The sequence below is a fragment of the Morone saxatilis genome, unplaced genomic scaffold, assembly GCF_004916995.1.
Source record: "Morone saxatilis isolate NCDOM2014 unplaced genomic scaffold, NCSU_SB_2.0 Contig11, whole genome shotgun sequence".
NCBI classification, from domain to species: domain Eukaryota; kingdom Metazoa; phylum Chordata; class Actinopteri; family Moronidae; genus Morone; species Morone saxatilis.
In genome coordinates, this window is record NW_023339663.1 from 28877623 (window position 1) to 28897631 (window position 20009).

Genomic DNA, 20009 nt, shown 5'->3' on the forward strand with positions numbered 1-20009 from the left:
CTGGAGACAGGGTCATGGGGGGCCGAGGCTCATTGATGCACGTGGGGAGTGAAGGCTGGCCCGTGTGGTCCGATCCAACAGACGAGCTACTGTAGCTCAAACTGCTTCTGATAGAAAGGTGTCAGAACACACAACGCATCACAGTTTGTTGGTATGGGGCTGTAGAACATTCGGAACAACAGGGTTCTCAGGTGCTCACAATGTTGATTGGTGTATATTACTCTGCACTAGGCATGGGACGATATGAACAAAGTGAAGCCCAAACATCTTGATCACCTTCTGGTGGCTGTCTACAGTATAGGTCATAAAGCCTATTGCCAACAACACCACAGTAGACGTCATAAATGTTTCCAAAGGATGGTTTCTGGGATTCTAATAAGGTTGGTTTTAATTAGTTATTTGAAGCTACAAAAAAGGGAGTTTCACATCATGTTTGACAGCTGAGCCCTGCTCGCGATTTAGTCGGCCAGGCTTATGGACAGGACTTTGATACCGCGGTGCCACCCCTGATCACTACTGGGTAGACTCTGGTTCCAAGTGGTTGGACAGTTGGCAGCATCCGCATTATGGATATTTTGGTGTCATTTTTGTACGGTGGGAGGAAGTGGAGACACGACATCCATCTTTCATATGTCGATGAGGTCACCTCAGACAGGCACCTCATCTCCCTGTCGGTCCTTAGTTTGGAATCTGTTTTTTCCACACATCCGGTTTTGTGTTTTTTTTGTTGGGAGGGGTTGGGGGCTGGAGAAGCAGGCCAAGCCTTAGGCCATGTGACAGGCTTAGGGTTTTAGAATTACTGGAAAGATGCACTATCCAAATAATGAAAATGAACTACGATAAACGTGAGTGTCTTATCACGATATATGATAATATCGTATATTGTCCCATCCTTACTCGGCACTTTTGCTTAGAATCTAACCTTCATTTTGTTGTCTCAGTATTTGTGTTCTGTGCAATGACAATAAGGCTGAATGTAATCTAATCTTTGTTCCATGTCCTCCTTTTGCTATCTGTAACTAAGGTCGTCTGTGTGTGTAAATATGAGGTGCAGAATGTGTGACAAATGAATCTCAACTGAAGGTCCACTTTCTTCGTAGAATTCCATTCACATCAAATTCCATAGACCATGTTTGAATAGAAACTATCGCCCCACGTACCACTACCTAGTAACATGTGACTGATGTCCCACATTGAGGCCGTATGATGGGATGATTTTGGCATGTAAGATCAATGAACTTCCTGAGGAGAGAGATTGATGGGTTGGGCTCTGTTGACTGTGTTCTTTCTGTAGTGAGAAAATTACATTGTTTGGAACAGCCACTTGGATTTGATTCAATTCTGAGTGCTTTTGTGCAGTTACAGACTAAACAGTGGGGATTACAGAGTTGTTTGTAGTATTTCCACCTAACTTGTGACGGCAATAACTAAGCTGACATTGATCTATAACTGCTTTCAAAAACAAAAATTCATCTGCTGCAGAAGAAGTCTGCATTCCATTTCATCATATTCTCCTATGTGTGAGCACTGAATAAAACAATTGAGAATGCAACATTGATAGTTAAAAATAGCAGGTGCATATAGCCATGTATCAGAGGTTTGTCTGGCGGCAGCCCGTATATGGACTGACACGAAGCTATGCTGCAGTGTCTTGGACCACTGACATTATACACTAGGAGAACTCACACTACAATGTAATCATGACCAAAATCAGCCCATATGTTCTGTTTCTCTGGACAGATTCATAGCTGACCATGTTTATACCACATAGAACTTGGGAGGGGGTCAGTGTATGTTAATGCAACCTAATGCTAATGGTAACAAACCTGCTGAATTATGACCTTAAGTAGAGATTTGCTTCTTGGCTACAGAAAGCTGGTTTCTGATTGTCTCCTGTGCCTTTACACAGCAAAACACAAAGTCAGTCTCCGGCAGCCACAGTGCTGAGGTATTAGAGCTAGGTCAGAAGAGTTGCCTTACACATATATAACAGTACACAACTGTTTGCTACATAAAGATATAGTGGAGTCATGGTGTTCTGAGCAGAGAAAAATGTCACACTCCCTCTGCCTGTGTTGCTATCGCAGCCTCTCTGTGGTTTGTTTGCAGAGCCAGTCTGCTCCGTGTGCAGCTGTAGAGCGACCAGCCAGAGTTGGTGATTGTTGAAACAGTGGAAAGACTTCTGTCTACTTTGAATTAAGTTACAGTATTATTATGATATGCAAGGCAAAACTACCGTTTCTGTCTATGGAGTCTGGTGGCAAGCTGTAACAATATTACAGCTGATTCTGGCTAAACAAAAAGTCTGTCGGCATCCTTTTCATGAGGTTGTCAGACAATTAGAATAAAAATTTGAGTCAGTGGACAAAACAAGAACTTATAGTGGATGTACTTTGATGGTGTATTTGTCCCCAAGGATAAACATGACTTAATGCTGCGGCCACTGCAGCCCTTTTCACGAATATTTTCACATCTAACTCTGTGAATTAAGGGGTTAGACAGTTTTGGTAGTTCATTTTATTTCTGTCCCATTGTTTTGGTCTGATATGATGCTCTAGTGAGACATCCAGTGGCAAGTGAATTTCTTGTTTACAATGTTGCTTCCAAAAACCCATTAAAGAATTCCACTGAAAACCAGAACTGTCATTTAAAAGAAGAACATGCCTCTACCTGTGTCACTGCTGATGGTCAGCTGGCGACACTTCTTGAAGTGGAAGCGCTTGACAGCCACCGGCTGATCACGATATCGGGCTCGGTAGATGATGGTCCCACTGCCGCCCTGGCCAAGGATGTCATTCTCCCCCTCAGAGTACTCCAGCTGGGCCCTCTCCAAAAAGAGCCTAACACACACACAGAAAAACGCATGTACACACAAGCGCTCTGGTTTATCATCGAGTCCCAAATACTGACAGTTTGACATTTGCTGTTACACGTGCATTCAGACGATTAGACAAGTTGGAAACCAGAGAGCTGGAACAAACTTCTGGAACTGAACTGGAGCTTGCACCAACTTTGACTGCCTTTAAATCCAGGTTTAAATCTCTTATGTTCTCCATGACCTTTAGCTGTGTTTCCACCCAAAGCAAGTGGAACTTGGCCCTCACAAATACTGACTCATTCCATGTCTGAAAGAGAAATCATGGTTGATCTAAACAGAATGTGAATGATCGTATAGTACCTCACTAGTTAGCTTAAACCTGTTGGAAGTGTGTAAATAAAGTTTTTTTTAGTAATAATAAGTAGTCACTCGCCGTTTGCATTCGCAGGTAAGCAGCTAGCTCTACCAATCCGAGACTTAGCTCTATTTTGGGGGTTAAAATAATGTCCTCTTGTCACAACGATGAAAATGTAAACGGTCGGATCAAATAAAGTTTCAGCAGGTTTCAACAGATTCAATTTAAGACCTTTTTATTACCATTATGAATGCAATTTAAGACCTGGCAAAACACTGTCCAAAGCCAATGAAGGAAAATCTGTATTGATTCTACGTTGGTGTCGTTTCACAGTTGTTACAGCGTTATCAATACTTATTTCCCCCCTCATCAATCCAATACATTTGTAAGACCTGTCAAAATGAGATTTAAGATTTTAAAAATTCTGATTATTGGACTTTTTGCCGACACTTTGCTAAAAGACTTGATAATTGGCACAAAACATTAGCTATCAACAGCTGTACTCCCAAAACATCAATATTAGCTTAAAACCAGGCTGGACAAATTCTCATCCGTCCAAAAACTTCACATCTGTCAAAACCAGCACCACCAAGGTTCTGCCTCCCCCTTATTATAGCCTCAACATTAACCACATTGTCTATTGGTCACATCTGAGAAACACAGCCTCTATTCCATCAGCTACAGGCTGACAGTGGGGCTGCATTCCTCGCCCATCCCTCTATCACCCTCCACTCACAGGCCTTTGATGTGCTGCTTCAACCACAGGCACAACATAAACCAATCAAGATGGTGGCTTAAATTAGCTCCAGCACTCCAGTCTGAATGATTGAGGCACTTTAATGTTAACTCTGGAAATGGTTTCCTTGAAGGCCAGTCATCTGGTGGTAAATCTGCAGGAACACAACTTCTGCAGTCTGAGCTCACATTTGCTTCTAATTACTAATTTTTTTTAATTAGCCCAATCAATCAAGGGTTAAGAGTAGGATCTTCTGATCTTCAAACTATATTTTAATGGACTACTATTGTATATGTCAATCTTTATCAAATTTGTTTTAAGATCATTGCACTCAAACACTATAATATATTATTATCGTATTTAATTCATACTAAATTGCTGAGAACTGACTGAACTGTTTATCAATAAATACAGTTGTTTTCCTACTTATTCATCAGATCCTGATAAGTCATAACTCACTTATTGTAACTTTGGGTTAAAGTGACCAAAAGCACAAAAGAGTATGGTAAGAGACTGATAAGTACTTATGGTATAAGCATGATAATACACTCTGATTAGCCCCAATATGTAGAAATAATAGATAGAACTAATAGAACTGAAATGAAGTGATCTTGTCCAAGATTGTCTAATGTTATATCTCAGTGTCACATGCTCCACTACTTGTGGCACAAGCTGGATGTTTTCAACCATTAATCCATTTTAGAGGATTTTTTAAATTTAAATTGTATTAACTCGTCATCATTTATTTATTCATTGTTGATGACTTTTACAATCATTTATACATTACATATATATTTAAATTAATTTATATATTTTTTACTTTTTTGTTACTCCACAATATTTCCCTGGCAACTGCAAGTATCCCATGATATACCCCTGGTTGGGAATCACTGGACTACACAAAGTGTCTGCTACCAAATGTTGTAATGGTGTTGTATGCTTTACCATGTTAGAGGTATCACTGAAGTGTATGAGTGATATTGTCACAAGCTTTATATGGATTTTAATCAGAAATGCAAAACATGCAATGTAATATATTGTCTGCTATTACATTTTTAATAAAAGACCAATACTGGCCAAAGCTAACAGAATTAACCTTAACCTTAACCTTATTGCGTGCACACTTATAGCATCCAGCTGTAAAAGTGGATGATGTTAGTTGGTGGCACTCATGTTTATAGCCGACCATATAGCCATCTTACATTCTTTAGGAGCTCCAGTACAAAACATTTGCAACTGCGATTGTACTAATATTTGGAGGGGCTGTTTAACTGTTGCAGCAAACATTTCCATGGGTCAGTGCGATTTTACAGAGACAGAGAGATGCTTGCACAACTAACCACCCCCCTACCCCCTAACACCGCCCGCCTACATACGCACAGTGTTTCTGAGAACCTCATGGACTGTGTATGTGTGTGTAGGACACAGAGGCGGACTGAATATTTATTCCAATAGTTGAAGGAGTGGCGGTTACCCTTGAGCCCTGACAATACATCAAGAGATGCTGTCACTGGCAACAAATCAGCTGAAACTCATTATGCAGCCAAAGCCCTGGAGAGCTGCTGACTGTCACCATGTCTGTGTGTGTGTGTGTGTTGTGTGTGTGTGTGTGTGTGTGTGTGTGTGTGTGTGTGAGAGAGTGTGTGTAGCCGTCACTTAGCATGTACTGTTTAAATTAGCCAGCTCCTGTGGAATGTGTCTGGTGGAAGGACCGATGAGCCTGTCACACTATGACAATTCTCCACAGACTGGTGTCATGAGCATCACGTTGGCCATTAAAGCACAAAACTAAAAAGGTATACAGCATTTTCTCCTCTTTATAAAATACCATTTCTCAACCGTGAGTCTATGGACACTTAATGGTCTGAGCAGCTGCTGCAGGTGGTCCGTGGAAGATTTATCTCATTTAAGTCAGACATACTGTATACGAATAAATATAATATTCTAATATAATTTTCGTGTTCTCTTAAAATGATCAAAAGGCAGTCAGTTAGCATCCAGCATTCATTCATAACACACAGGCCAACAACAGTTAGAGCCTCAGCCTGAGCCTACAACTCGTCTACACCAGCAGTGCAGTGAAAGCAGCTTCAGTTCTCAGTCAGTGTCAGACGAGATATATTCAGCCACAGTGCTGCTGTACACTCAGAGGAGACAACATACAGCCTTGAAGGCCTGAAACCTACAAAGATGCTCTGGGTCACAGTTGTACGCAAAGTATGAGCCGTTACATGGTCTGTGCATACAGTAGTATTGATGAAAACTGAAGCTTATCTGTTCTGTCAGATGTGTGAGACGGATGACTGAAAAAGTGTGTCTGAAACACATCTACAGCTAATGTAATGTCTTAAGCTGAACCAATGTTAGCTTATCACAGATATGTTGGCTGATAAGTAACAAGAAATAGACAAAGGTCAAATATATATTTGAGGTCATTTAGAAACAGTGTCTGTGTTGCATAGTTTGTCCACCAGATACATTCGCCTTTTTATCAGATTTAAACTGAAATGTGCTGTGGCTGTGCCACATGCTGCTGCTGTTCCAACAGATCCTAAGTATTACTTTGGGTACAACATAACTGCTAGAAATAATGCCTAAAGCTTTTAGAATTAAAGGTGTCATATGTATGATTCTAAAGTATTTTGACTAATCCCTTATTTATAACCAATGAGTGAATGGGTTGTACTGTTAACTTGAAGAAATATGAGACCTTCCCCAACTTGCTATGGGAATATGGATTTCTGTGTAGAAATATGGGTAGGATTTTCTGCAAAAACCCAAAGGATGTGCACTTTATGCACTTTCCCGAGAGCCTTCTCTCTCCGCTTCATTACAGTGTGCAACAGCTAGCGTTAGCTCAAAGTGGAGTCCGCTAAAACAGACACACACAAAGACAATGCTAAAGTATCCAACTAACTGTAAGTTAGCCCTGGATGGGGTTGGCTGGCTGTGGTTTGCCTTTGTGGTGTGGGTCTGGTGTTGGTTGCTTCATGGTGCTGGCTGATGGTGTGCTTTGTAAGCAGCAAGCTAATTAAAGTATAAAAAATGTAGGAACATTGCAGATAGTAAGTTATTCTATTTGGGCCGATGGCCTGGATGGTGCTCGCTTACGCCTACAGACTGTATGGAGCGCAAACAACAGGACGCTGACTGTAGTTCTCTTCATGGTCACTGGTGTCGCTATTAACAATGGTTTTCTGAGTCACATAAAGAACCTTTAAGTTCTACTACACCACAATCTTCTTGTGTGTTTCTTGTGACTAATTTGGCGGAATATGTAACCCTAAAAGAGAGTTTTATTGTATTGTTCATAATGACGCCTTGTGGAGTGTGCTGTATAGCAGATTAGTGTGACTGCTTTGAGTTGGAAGCAAGATTTATTGTTCTTAAAACCAGCTTTACTGGTGGAAACATTTTTCTTTTTAAATAAGTTGTAACAGTTGTAACAGGACAAATAGTCGTACTTTGCATACTGTTATTGTGTGTACCATTATTAAAGATACAGCAACAGAGATCCTTAAGGAAAGCTTTAATCCATTTTTCCGATATACCTGCCCTGATCCTGCCTTCCATCTATAACCCACTGATACTAAGTGAGACACTTTCCAGATCTCTTCCACAAGTTCCAGTCTGTAAATTGAAATGGTCCATTAAATGGTGTCAGGTTACCGTGCAGGGAAGTCAGTCATGAAGAGTTCTGGGACCAGCTCCTGAAGGCTGACTGGCTGCTCAGGGTGCCGAGGACAGATGATGTACTCTTTCTCTACTGCAGCCAGCACACAGTCCTCCATGTTAAAGTAATGAACCCCTGCACCTCCTGCTTCATCATCATCTCTTCCATGTCCTCCTTTCTCTTCGTCTTGGCCCAGTGAGGCACAGAGGGGACAGGGGGCGTACTGCTCTATGAGGAGACTCCCATCACTCTCACTGGCCGTCAAAGCTAAAACAGAGGACACACAGACAAAAAACATGTACATGACCAGTTGCTTGTGCCAATATTTTCACATTTTAGGTACCTAGGATAAATATTTAAACATTAAAGAGAGTACAGAATGCACATATCATACACATCTGTTTATATGTTTTATATATTAGATTTAAAAAAGCAGCAAAACACCACACTCCCTCTGCCTGTGTTGCAATCGCAGCCTCTCTGGTTTGTTTACACAGCCGGTCTGCTCCGTGTGCAGCTGAGTAGAGCGACTGTTTTTATCATCTACGATATCGATACATTTGAGTATAGCGATATTTTGTTTTATGATATTGTATCGTTTCTCACTACTGATTTTAGAGAGACTGCAAGATAGCAGTGTTAATATGATACCAATATGATACTATGACAGTTTTCCTAACGTATCATATTGCTAGATTCTTGACAATACACAGCCTTAGATGTTACAGAGATTAGTGAGGTAAAATTACAAATGTATAGTTTTTGTGGCGAATAAAAGCAATATTATGTTTCTGGTTATCTCTGTAGGGATCCTTTCCATAACGTTGTCAGACACTTATAATACTCTGAACAACAAACAAGCCCTTTTAGTGGACGTCCTTTGATGGGGTATTTATCCCCAAGAACATTAGCTTACGCTGTGGCCATTGCAGCCATTTTCACAGATAATTTCACATCTAACTCTGTGAAATAAGGGTTTATTTTAACCAAAGCAGTCTTGGGGATTGTTGGAAAGACGAACAAAGCCGTTTTTGTCTAAGATTCTGGTGCGACATCCAGTAGCAAATTAATTTTGTATAAAAACTTAAAAAATAAATATTTGAAATTACTCCTTTACTAAAGCATCACTTACTAACTCAGGAATTACCAACTACTCTCAAGATCACACAATAACACAATGTCCAGTACCTATATGGAATCACAACAATTAACTTGATGACATGCAAGCAGCTGTTTCTCGGGGTCACCGTGTTAGAAAGTGCATTTCCTGGTAGGAGCACATTTCCAACTAGGAAAAGTTTTTGCAAAAATATGAAATATCAACTTTTTGTGTAGTCTGTGGTTTCAAGAAGCTCCAACTTTCAGTTCAGACCAAATATTCGCAACAAGGCAAGTTGAAACTTGCAACTACTTTCAATGTGCTGGTCTGCAACATTCTGAAACCCTGCCAGTTTACACCAATGCAACCACACAAGATGATGACTTGACCAGCTGACAACGCAAAGAGCCGATTGGTTGTTGAAACAGGTGACATGCTTTACGTTCTAAAACCAGCAACCAGTTCACAACCCAGCAACCTTTCCCTGCAATGTTCTAAAACAATCATTAGTCTGAACTTGGCAGCACATCCAGTATGGCTTGCTGGTTTACTATAAATAAACGTGTGTAAATCAACCTACAGGGGGTTATTAATCATTAAAGCATACGTCACATTTCATGTCACTGATGTATTTATGCATTTTCTGTGCATTTTCTATGCAATAAAAACAATAATCTTTAAAATTAAACATAATTGTCTGTTGCTGCCCTCTGGAGTACCATTGTCTGCACGAAATTTTCTCGTTTTTTTGGAGGTAATTACAGTTCATCACTTCTACATCAGGCTGTTAGGAGCATCCGCCTTCATGTGGCCTTGCACATTCTATTGCTGGTTTGAGCACAGCGTTCAAGACAAGGTACAACATTTGCATTTCAATAAGCATTTTTTAAGTGTAAAACTATTACTGGATGAAATAGGATATTGTGAAAAAGAAGATATATATTTGTTCCAAAAACATTATATATTTCACATATTTAATTATGAATCGGATTCAACTTGAACTGTAAAGCTGTATTTTCATCATGCTTTCAAATAGGCACTGCTAGAAAATGATGAATTTCTAAAACTAATCCATTTTGGATGTTTAGTCTGTTTAGCCTTTAAATTTAATTCAAACAAAAATTGTTTGACCTAACCCATCAACACAGTAACAAGCAGAAAATAAACAAAGTTAGTGACGAGTTGGTGAATGTAGAAGAGCATTGAGCAAATAAAGAACCAGATATCTTGTTCCAGAGTTGGAATCCAGAACTGAAAAGAGACTGCAGAGTTTCTTCTACATATTGTATCAGAGGCACCTTGCCTGAAATAAAGACCACTCCTGCAAATGTCAGCAGAAATGATTACACTTTGATGAAACATTAACCTTCAGGAAGAAAGAGCAGAGGCACTACATCACACAGCAAAAGCCACATAATTAATGTGTGCCTAATGTTTATACTACCATCCAACATCCAGTGACTAGGCTGATGCTGAAATGCATCACCATTTATCTGGTTTAGCTCAACAGGTTGAAGTGGTTGATTGATCACATCTCTCGTTCACTTTGTAATAATCAATCAGAGCAGCAGGTAAGGGTGTGAGGAAAAACAAGAGTCAGGTACAGTATGTAACCAGGGTTCTATACATTTTGGATGATGTTCAGAGAAGAAACTGTGCTGCTGTTCAAATAGCAGGCTGAAGTTAGTCTGATGTAAAGGAGAGGGTACCCATAGAACCCATTTTAATTCAGATATCTTGAGGTCAGAGGTCCCCTTTAAAATCAGCCATGCCAGATTTTCCATTGCCAAAATTCTGCCTAACTTTGGAGCTCATTCTCTTGTAGCTGCAGTGCCAAATGCAAGATGTGGGCAGAGATAGCGATAGCCAGCAGAGGACCTTCCAGTGGCGAGAACTAGGGAGGGAATAAGAGAGAATGAGCGAGAAACAGACCCATTTATCAGCAGGTGAAACTCACCTTGGACCCAATATTTCCTTTTCGTTTTTCAACTTTCAACGCTTGAGGATTCACATTGTGAACTTTGCAATGAATAGAATAGTAAAGCAGCAAAATAGTGTGCAAGATGAGTAACAAATTTTAATGGATGCATACGAAGAAAAAAATGCTTATAAAAAAATATGGACCTGGTGTGCCAAGGCCTTAAGCCAGCTACAGCCTCTGAAACAGTAATGTCAGCCCCTGACATATTGTCAGTGCAGAATTGAAGAGCTTGCCATACAGTTGTATGTAAAAAAAAAAAAAAAAGGAGCAGCAATTCATGAAAAGCACACCTCTCCAACCGTTAACCATGGGGGTGGATTTATCATGCTTTGGGGTTGTGTTGCAGGAAACATTGCATGGGTGGTGCATGGATTCCACTAAATACCAGCAAATTGTGGAAACAAACATCACAGCATCTGTAAAAAGCTGCAGCTGAAAATAGGAAAGCTTCTACAACAAGATAATGATTATTATTATCAAATATAACTATGCATGAAGGTCTGCTGAAAATGTTATATTATGTACCATATCCTTGAAAGGCTTTTCAATTACAAAATCACCAAAGGGGGGCCCAAACTCTACTGTAACACCTGAAAAGTCTCACTGTCCCTCCTATTGCAGCACCAGCGTTGGTAGGTTCATGGGGATTACATAAAGTTATTTTACTTTCTAGAACAAAAGGCACTGGCTGTATAAATCTCATCACACCTGCTGAAATCACCTTCCACGAGGAAACCCTCTACATCTGCTGCATGTGTATATGTTTACCAAGACAAGATAAGCAACAACTTTATCAGGGGATCATGTTGTGTTTTCAGCTTGTTGGCCTAACTACTAATGCATCTTTAACACATAAAGGTCATTTAAGTATACCACAAATTATATAACAATTCTTAATAACAACATATGCGTTTTCCAAGTGTTTGTAACAGTGTATTTTTTTTATGGATTAGCTTTTCTTTAACCTGCAAGTAATGTGGTTTTGGGCTGACTCATGTGAACATCATAATTATCCAAAATAACCAGTGTGAGCTCCAAATATAAAAAAAAAGGAGATGTCTGGCTAGTCTCTTATTATACGGGTTACTGGAAACATGTTTGAACTTTTCTATTTGTGTATATTGAGTCTAAAACAGTGCTATATAGGGTAGCATTTTAAAACTTTTTTAATATTGGTGCCAATATTATTGACTTTTGGCACGGCTACCAAAATAAGACTTGTTTGCTTAATATGAATGCCTTTTTCTTCATTTCATCAATGTGTCAAATTGTCAAATCAACGTTATCTAAAGACAAACAGCTAAACAAACACTCAAATGACCAATTCAAATAAAGAATGATCATGATTTAAAGACAAAGGCTACAGATTCGCATAAACAGAGCAGTGCACTGACCAGGGAACCACTGCTCGATCAGAGAGTTGACGTGATCTGTGATGAAGGCCATGGCGGAGAAATCTCTCATCTCCGACTGGCAGATGATCTTTATGCCTCCGCTCTTCTTCTTCTTCCAATTGACATCTGACGACTCCACGCTGCAGAGACACAAACACACGTCAACGTCTCGTTATGCTGGGAGTAAATTGAATATCAATATAAAGGTGAAGCCAGCTTAAGAAATTAAGACACACAGTATCGGTGCAAACAGTGTTTTGGTCCTGTCCAAACATGTGTTTTGGTCCTGTCCAAACTTAACTGATTTTCTGGGGTCTTAAAACCTGAACCTCTCACGACTTTATTTGGAGTTTTCCATTGATGAAAAGGGTGTGTTTTGGCCTTTACAACTCTATAAGCTAGGCGTCTCATTTTCTTCAGGTGGAGGCATACTTTTACCCCCTTTTACTTTTATCACACAATAGTTAGCTCAAGGAGATCCTGAACAAACAAGATTAGATTTTCACTTAGAGAGGAAAAAAAGTCCTTTGACAACACCTGCAAGCCCTTTATTGAGTATCTGGATACGGCTTCCATCCACCCAGAGGACAACTAGGTGCCTCCCTCCCCCAAATTATTTCTTTTTGGTTTTGGTTTTAATTTTATTTTTAAATAATGTCTGATGAATATCCTTTTTATTTGATGTTATTCCATGGTCAGTGCTGGCAATGTGGGAATGTGAGTGGGAGGGGTTAGTGGACAAACTCCAATTTGGGATTGGGTAGGAGTTGATGGAAGCAAAGGTGGGTTTGTGTTCTTGATCTGGTTTATGTGTTCTGTCTGTCAAATCAGGGACCAGTTCATTCTGACATTCTAGATAATGTCACTGTCCACAATACTGGTGTAAAATCAATAAAGTAATATTTAAAAAGAAACACACACAGTTGAATTTTTCGTGCATATTACCATAAAAGATTGCTTGTTCCTTACGTTCAAAACATCTGTCAGATATCCCCTATACAGTCCAGGCTGAACTGAACATTTCATCACTGAAGCATTTATCTCATTTAAGTAGGGGAGACTGGGGTTGGCTGGCACACTGTTCACTTTCTGCACATTGTTCAAATGCTATAGTTTCAAATGCTAAACAATTTGAAACTTTTGCCAGTGACCATTCAAAATAATAATTAACTAACAATATATTGTTTTTAATCTCTAAAATAAATACCCTGAACAAATATAGAATAGATACAAGTTCATGAACAAGAAAACTGCTGTTAAAACACAGTGCCAACCAACCCTGCTTACATTTGACCCATCTCTGAGATCATAGTATGTCAGCCATCACACATCACAGACTTTCAAATCATATATCAAAATGTAGCCAATCCCTATGGCCAAGAACTAGAAGTAACATATTTACAATATCTCTACCTCACAAACTTTTATAATATGTTTAGTCCACAGACCACTGTTTTACTTGCAATACAATAAACCTGAAATGTCAACCAACCCCTGTTCCCTACCAGTCCCAGTCTCCCTACATCCTTCCAACCCCAGCTCTGACCTGAGGTAACCTCCATCAAAAGTGACCAGAAGCCCCTCCTTCCAGTAGATGGTCTGGCTGCGGCGGACTCTGAAGGTGCTGCAACGGTTCCTCTGCTGGGTTCCAGTAAAGCTGTAGATCACAGAGCTCCTGCTGCGCTGGCTCCTGGTGTTTCTTTTGGTCTCAAATGACTGCAGAAACACAAAATTCCAGTCCATGAATGTAAAAGCTGAAGGTGTGGAAGTATAGTAGGTGAATTATGAAAATCTGCTGGTCTCAGTACCTGCAGGTCCATCTCTGTCAGGCTGATAAGCATCCTGGCGATGAAGCGCTCCCAAAATCCGGCAGGAACAAAGCTCATCTTTACAAGGCGCTGCAGGGTGTTGTTGGTCTGCTGCCGGAAGCCATGGATGTCCATGGCTGGCTTGTGGGGAAGGAGATGGGGCAGCAGATAGCTACAGCAAGAGGAAAGGAACACATTCAAAACTAGAACATGAAGAGTCTTCAGGTATGCTTGCTGCTGATGCCAATATTTTTGTTGTTGTTAGGAGGTTGCTTTCACATTAGCTACTATTTTGCATTTTTCAGTGGTAGCTTATGTATTGGTACTTGTTAAAATATAGCTAATTCACCCTAGTTTAAGTCTCGTCCCTTTTTGCTCTGTGCTCCAATAACAGTTGAGCAAGCCTCTGTCAGAACCTTTGTCAACTTCCTCCTTTCCTGTATTTATGTTATGTGCTAGTCTAATCTATGTTGAAAAGACAACCACATTTTGAAGATGTTAAAAGATAACAGAAGCATATATAGTCACATCTTAAATTAGCAAATGTTAGCAAACTAACTAACTAATAAAGTGTTGTGTCAATACTACTGTATCTTTCAAATGTAACTAAGTAGCTATCAATTGATGTAGATTAGCTAGATATTTGGCTAGCATTTTGTACACATTGCACGCAAACATTAGCTCACTAAGTTAAGATGTCACTTTTATCTTTTAGCCATTTTCAAAATGTGGACACCATTTAGTTGCTAAGGTGCATGATGTCCTTTGTGTCAGCTAGTTGGTTGCAAAGTGTTTGGTAGGGTGATTGCTGCCATATGCCTATATTATGTTATTATTATTATTATTAAGTGTTTTTAGGTTGTTACAGTGTAGGACAGTAACATTTGCACTTGTGGAGTAAGCAAGACAATCACTATTTGTATTGACTGAGTATTATTCGGTATTTAGAGAATAATTTACCTGTTGTTGGCCACAGGGAGTGCAATCTCAAACTTGGCTAGAAACTGGAAATACTGTTCCTCTGTCTGCTGGGTGAACCCTGTTCCTACCAACAGCATCTGCACAACAGACATCATCGTAGAGATCACCACAGGAAGTCAGTTTCTTCATTAAAACAACTAAGAGAGCCAAAACTTTTTTCTGAAATTTTAGCTCACCCTGAGGTCTTCAGCTCGGATCACTCCGTTCCTGGCTACAGAGCGAGAGGATTTGAGGTGCATGATCCTCTCCAGGCATTCTGACAGCCAAACAGGGCACAGGAAGTAGAGGGTACACAGGCCATGGCTGGTGTCAGGGAAGTGCAGCAAGGTCCCTGTCTCTATTAAGAAGCTGATGGCTGGAAGAAAGCAAAAAAGAGGAGAGACATAAAGGGATGCTGTTCCTTCGTGAACGGTGTATTCAAGGGCAAAATCTTTAGTCAGACATTGTTACAAGTATTTCATAAAATCTAATGTTGCTACTCTGAGAAATGAGAGAAATATTCTGCCAAGTCAGCATCAGCAAGTTAGCTTAAGCTCAGTATTATGTTTCTAACCAGTAAACACATGTTGGATGTTCAGTGAGACACAGAACAAAGAACACGACAATGCACACCCCGGCATTTTGACCACCAATATGATAATAACAGACGTGCATGAATGTGCTTAAAGAGTGTTGAGCTGTGAACTGAACTGTGAGTTTGCAACTAATGAACAACTGTGTTTACTGGTACTGCTAAACCAGTTCTTATGAATATGTGAAGGAATCAGATTCCAACGAAAAAAATCACACATTTTTATGTGAATTCCCTGAAAAAAAACATCTGAACGTCTTGCCAGGTCTTGGGAAATATCTGCGAGTGAAGGATGAGAGCTGTGCACAGTTGCCGAGGCTAAGAGAGCCACTGGACGGTCGGTAAATCCCTCCCAGTCGTAGGGCTGCCTGCTTGTTACACCAGAAGGTCTCATTTTCTGTTTCTACAGGTGTTAAATACAAAAGATGTGACGTGTGGTTGTGGACGATTTGGAGTTGTTTAAAGGCACCTTTGACAGCTGTGTAAGTACAGTAAAGTTAAACTTTTCCTTTGCTGCTAAATAATAAGTAAAGCAATGTAATTGTACATTTTCAATGAGTAATAAGTACTGAGTAATAGATAGAATTTAATGTTTTAAAGTAACTTGCCCAACACTGTTAGCCAATTACAAATATTGATGAGGAAAAATCTGGATACATTAAATAAATACTGTGATTAATGATGATTCTAGTGTCACAAGTCACACTGATTCCAGGTGTTTGCTGGACATGTCACAGTACCAGTCTGCAGGTCCTCATAGTCTCTGATGTCACTTCCTGGGTTCTGTTCAACAATGCGGTCCAGCTGGGTATCGGTTAGGTACTGGACCTCTCCTCCAGCATCTCGCCTCTGCTTCTCCACTACCACTGCTTCCTGAAGTGTCAGGTAGCTCCTGGGGATCTGGTAGAGAAGACGACGAAATCTGTTACTGCTTTAGAGTAACACTGGGAAATACTTTTGACATCAGTTGACAAATTCATGATGTAGTAGATTTTTGTATGCCTTTCAACCACACCTCCCCACACTCTGACCACGCCCCATCTGCTTGGAATATGGTTACATTCATTATGAGGGGTAATTAATAAACTCTGACTGTTTTCTAAATGTATTTTCAGTTACTGTTACTTAATACGTACAAGCTTGATAATAAATAAATAAATACAGGTGATTCCCAACCTTATTCCTTTTCCTTAAGGGACCCCTTTTCTATCACTGATTACCAAAGATAGAACAATGAGGAGAAAACACTGAACTAATCAAAAAAGAAGGCTATTAAGTATGCAAGATTGTTAAAAATGTAAAAATACATAATAAAGACAGAGAATTGTATAAAAAAAGTCAACACAAATATCAGGAAAACTGATCTCTGATCAATATTTACAGCAAATAATGTGCTCAAAATTCCTCCAAATCTCACTCCCTGCAGTTCCACTGTTTGGGTTCATTGTACAGTTTATCAGTTGCTCTGGACTGTTACTGTTATGTGTTGAATATAATATGAAATATGTCACTTAGTCAGGGGTTGTCAGTTGATTAAATGACATAAAAGCAGTCCCTTAAAGAAAAAGGTTGGGAACCACTGCTTAAAGATTTTCAGATACAGACTCTTTGACTAATTTAAGAAAAAATAAGGAAAAGTCCACTAAGAAACACTTTCCAGCTATCTGAAATTTTCATGGTAAATGTCAACTGGGAGAGGGTGGAGGAAAATGACTGAAACAGAAAGGAAGAGTTAAAATAAAGTAAAATACAACACTCAAAAGAATACTTCAGCTATTAGCTTATCATTCCACTTCCTTAAAGTAAGGGGACTGTGAGTGTTTGAGGGGGACATTCACTGTGAGGAAGCAGAGTAAATGTGGGACTCACAGCAAAGAGCTGGATGCTGGTGTATGTGCCCATGCTGAGGGCCAGCAGAGTGCTGCAGTCCTGCTTCAGAACCACATTGCGGGAACACCGACTGCTCTGATCCTTTAGGAACGCTGTGGAGACAAACAAGGAAAAACTAAAGCAACAACATGCATAAAATGAAAAATACACATTTTTAAAAACTATTTTTAAAATAAGAAATTACAATGAAATAAGACAGCTTATTCGCTAAAATTTCTGATTATTCCTTTAACAGATACCGTAACAAATAAGCGATGAAATAATAGCATGATGGATTTTCTGAGGAAACATAACAGCAACACTCTCCTGAATATCTGCTGTATAACCCAGATTTTACAGAACGTTTTTCAGACTATGACAGCATTTACTGTGTTTCACTTTTGTAAGTTGCACTTTGTGCCGTGTGTTGTAGGTTGTATGTACTATAACAGCATGTCAATGAGTAAACTCTGCAGGTCCAACCATAAATATAACATTCTTAACTGCCTTGTGTTGTTACAAGCTGTCTGAGAAACAGTTTTGCATAATTTCACTTCAATATTTTCTCTTCATCCTAACCAATTGGTACTGCAGCTACTGAAATGTCAGATTTAAGAGCTGTCTTCTCTGCAAGTTAACTTACAACAACCATTTCTTTCAGCACTCTGTTACAACAGTTGTAGTCTTTTGAAGACAGGTTTTATTCATAAAAAAAGAGGACAACATTAAGGACTTAGCGCAAAAGACCATGACAGTATGTCTCTACTTTATCTCTCTCTGTCTCAAATAAGGTGTTTATGTGTAATTTGCAGCCTTCAAGCTGCAGTAGGTAACTTTTATGAAAATAACTTTTTGTCATATTTGCTGAAACTTTCACTATAAAACTATGTTTTTGTTCAGGCCCGGTGGATTCTTGCAAATGCAATTAGGAGAACTAGGAGGAGCCAGAGGAACCTGATTGTTACACAGAATATCTATGTCTTATACTACTGTCAGGATATAGTGAAAGTTTCAGCGATAATGAGAAAAGGTTATTTTGATAAAATTAGTGACTGCAGCTTTAATACAACCGTATTTCAGTTAGAATGTTTTTTAAAAAGGTGTATTTATAGTTCTTGTTATAGTTATCATGCTTTGTGTGGATGGCCCTTAACTGACATTACTGAGTCAGTTTGTTGACTTTATGACTCATCCCTACTTGTGCCACTATGTTTTAGCATTTATCATTATCCAATAATTGTCACACAATTACCACAGTTTAGCAAAAGTGATACAGTCCCACATTACAGTGAGGAGTAGTTACCTGCAGGACTGCTGTCCATGCAGTCAGCAGTGACACTAGGAGCCGGCAGCCAGAACATCCCTCTCGGTCCACTCACTCCCGCTGTCACCATCACATCCCCATACTGAAAACAGAAGCCAATCAGCAGAGAATGCACATTGTTATTTCGTGCTTAGTATAACTAAAAATAATTAGATACTTAGTTTGAGACAAACAGATTAACAGTTCCTTTTACAAAACAGTGACTCACCTGGTATCCAGACGAGGCCTGGAGCTCTGCAGTGGGTGCCTGACCACCGTTCTCCTCTGAGCCAAAAAGAAAGCTGGTAAATTGTTTAAAGAGCGAGTCAAAGTTGCTGTCAGTTGGAAGAGCAGGCGAGGGGTGAGAAAATCCATCAACACCTGGAAGGAACAGATAGTCAGCAAATGAGACAGATTTGAGATGGAGAAAGAGGTATCATGAAGTATTTGGTGACATGGCTGCATACTGATTGTGGTATGTATATCTAAAGATCAGCCTACAGGGAAGTTCTCATATGATCATATTTCTTTATATTAAGTATATTCTGGCAATTAAAAAAATAGAAAACCAGCCATATCCTTTAAATAAAGCAGTAAGATCAATTTAAAAACTGAATCTTAAGACTTTAGTAATAATATATGTAATTTCTAATCCAAATTAACACCACTAATGACTTACGGTTCTGTGCCTGAATGCAGAGGATATCATAATTGGTCTCTTTCTGGATAGATGACTGTAGCTCAGAGTATCCATCTATTGTAGTTCTTAAAGCGTAGGACGCTACATCTCGGCTGCACAGCTGCTTGTTGCCACTGCTAAACAAAACAAGGATGAACACCGAGGATGAGTGTGTTCATATACTGTATGCAGTCAGATGTTACTTCCATGTGTAAACCCGGCAGAAAAACCTTGCTCATTACATAATAATTTAATTAGGATGTATTACTTGAACATCACACACTGAATTTACCATGTGAGTTATTAGAATACAAGTAATTCTACTCCTCCTCAATGTTCTTCCCCGGCCTTTTATTAGTGACTGGCCTTTATTTATCCATGCTCAGCCATTATTTGAATAGTCCTTTCTGGTTTCTGCTTTTCTTACAGTGCAAACGCTTTGTGTCCCCTGGATACTTATGAATCATTTCTACTGAAATGTATGAAAGACAATTGTATTACAATTGCAAAAGCAGAAGCTCATTTGTTGTAACTCGTCTACTGAACTACAGCTAAACGTGAGCTCAGAGACTTGCCTGACAGCGTCCACTGAGCAGCCGGTGAACAGAGCCACCTCCTCATTACACTCTCTGTCGCAGCAGCAGTTGATGTCACACACATCCTTGTGCTCGTCACAGGGACACAACCTGTCAACTGACACACACACACACACACACACACACACACACGGCGCACACACACA

At 39.6% G+C, this 20009-nt stretch overlaps 1 protein-coding gene across 1 annotated transcript in view; it reads right to left on the reverse strand.

Moving 5' to 3' along the window:
• lrrk1 (leucine-rich repeat kinase 1) overlaps nucleotides 1–20009 on the reverse strand; it is a gene marked incomplete in the record, with an annotated part of 75673 nt that overhangs the window by 18747 nt on the left and 36917 nt on the right. Inside the window, 8 exon segments of the mRNA XM_035651947.1 lie at nucleotides 2671–2840; nucleotides 7579–7849; nucleotides 12057–12196; nucleotides 13603–13772; nucleotides 13865–14036; nucleotides 14825–14922; nucleotides 15022–15200; nucleotides 16157–16316. Coding sequence (XP_035507840.1) covers nucleotides 2671–2840; nucleotides 7579–7849; nucleotides 12057–12196; nucleotides 13603–13772; nucleotides 13865–14036; nucleotides 14825–14922; nucleotides 15022–15200; nucleotides 16157–16316 — 1360 coding nt within the window.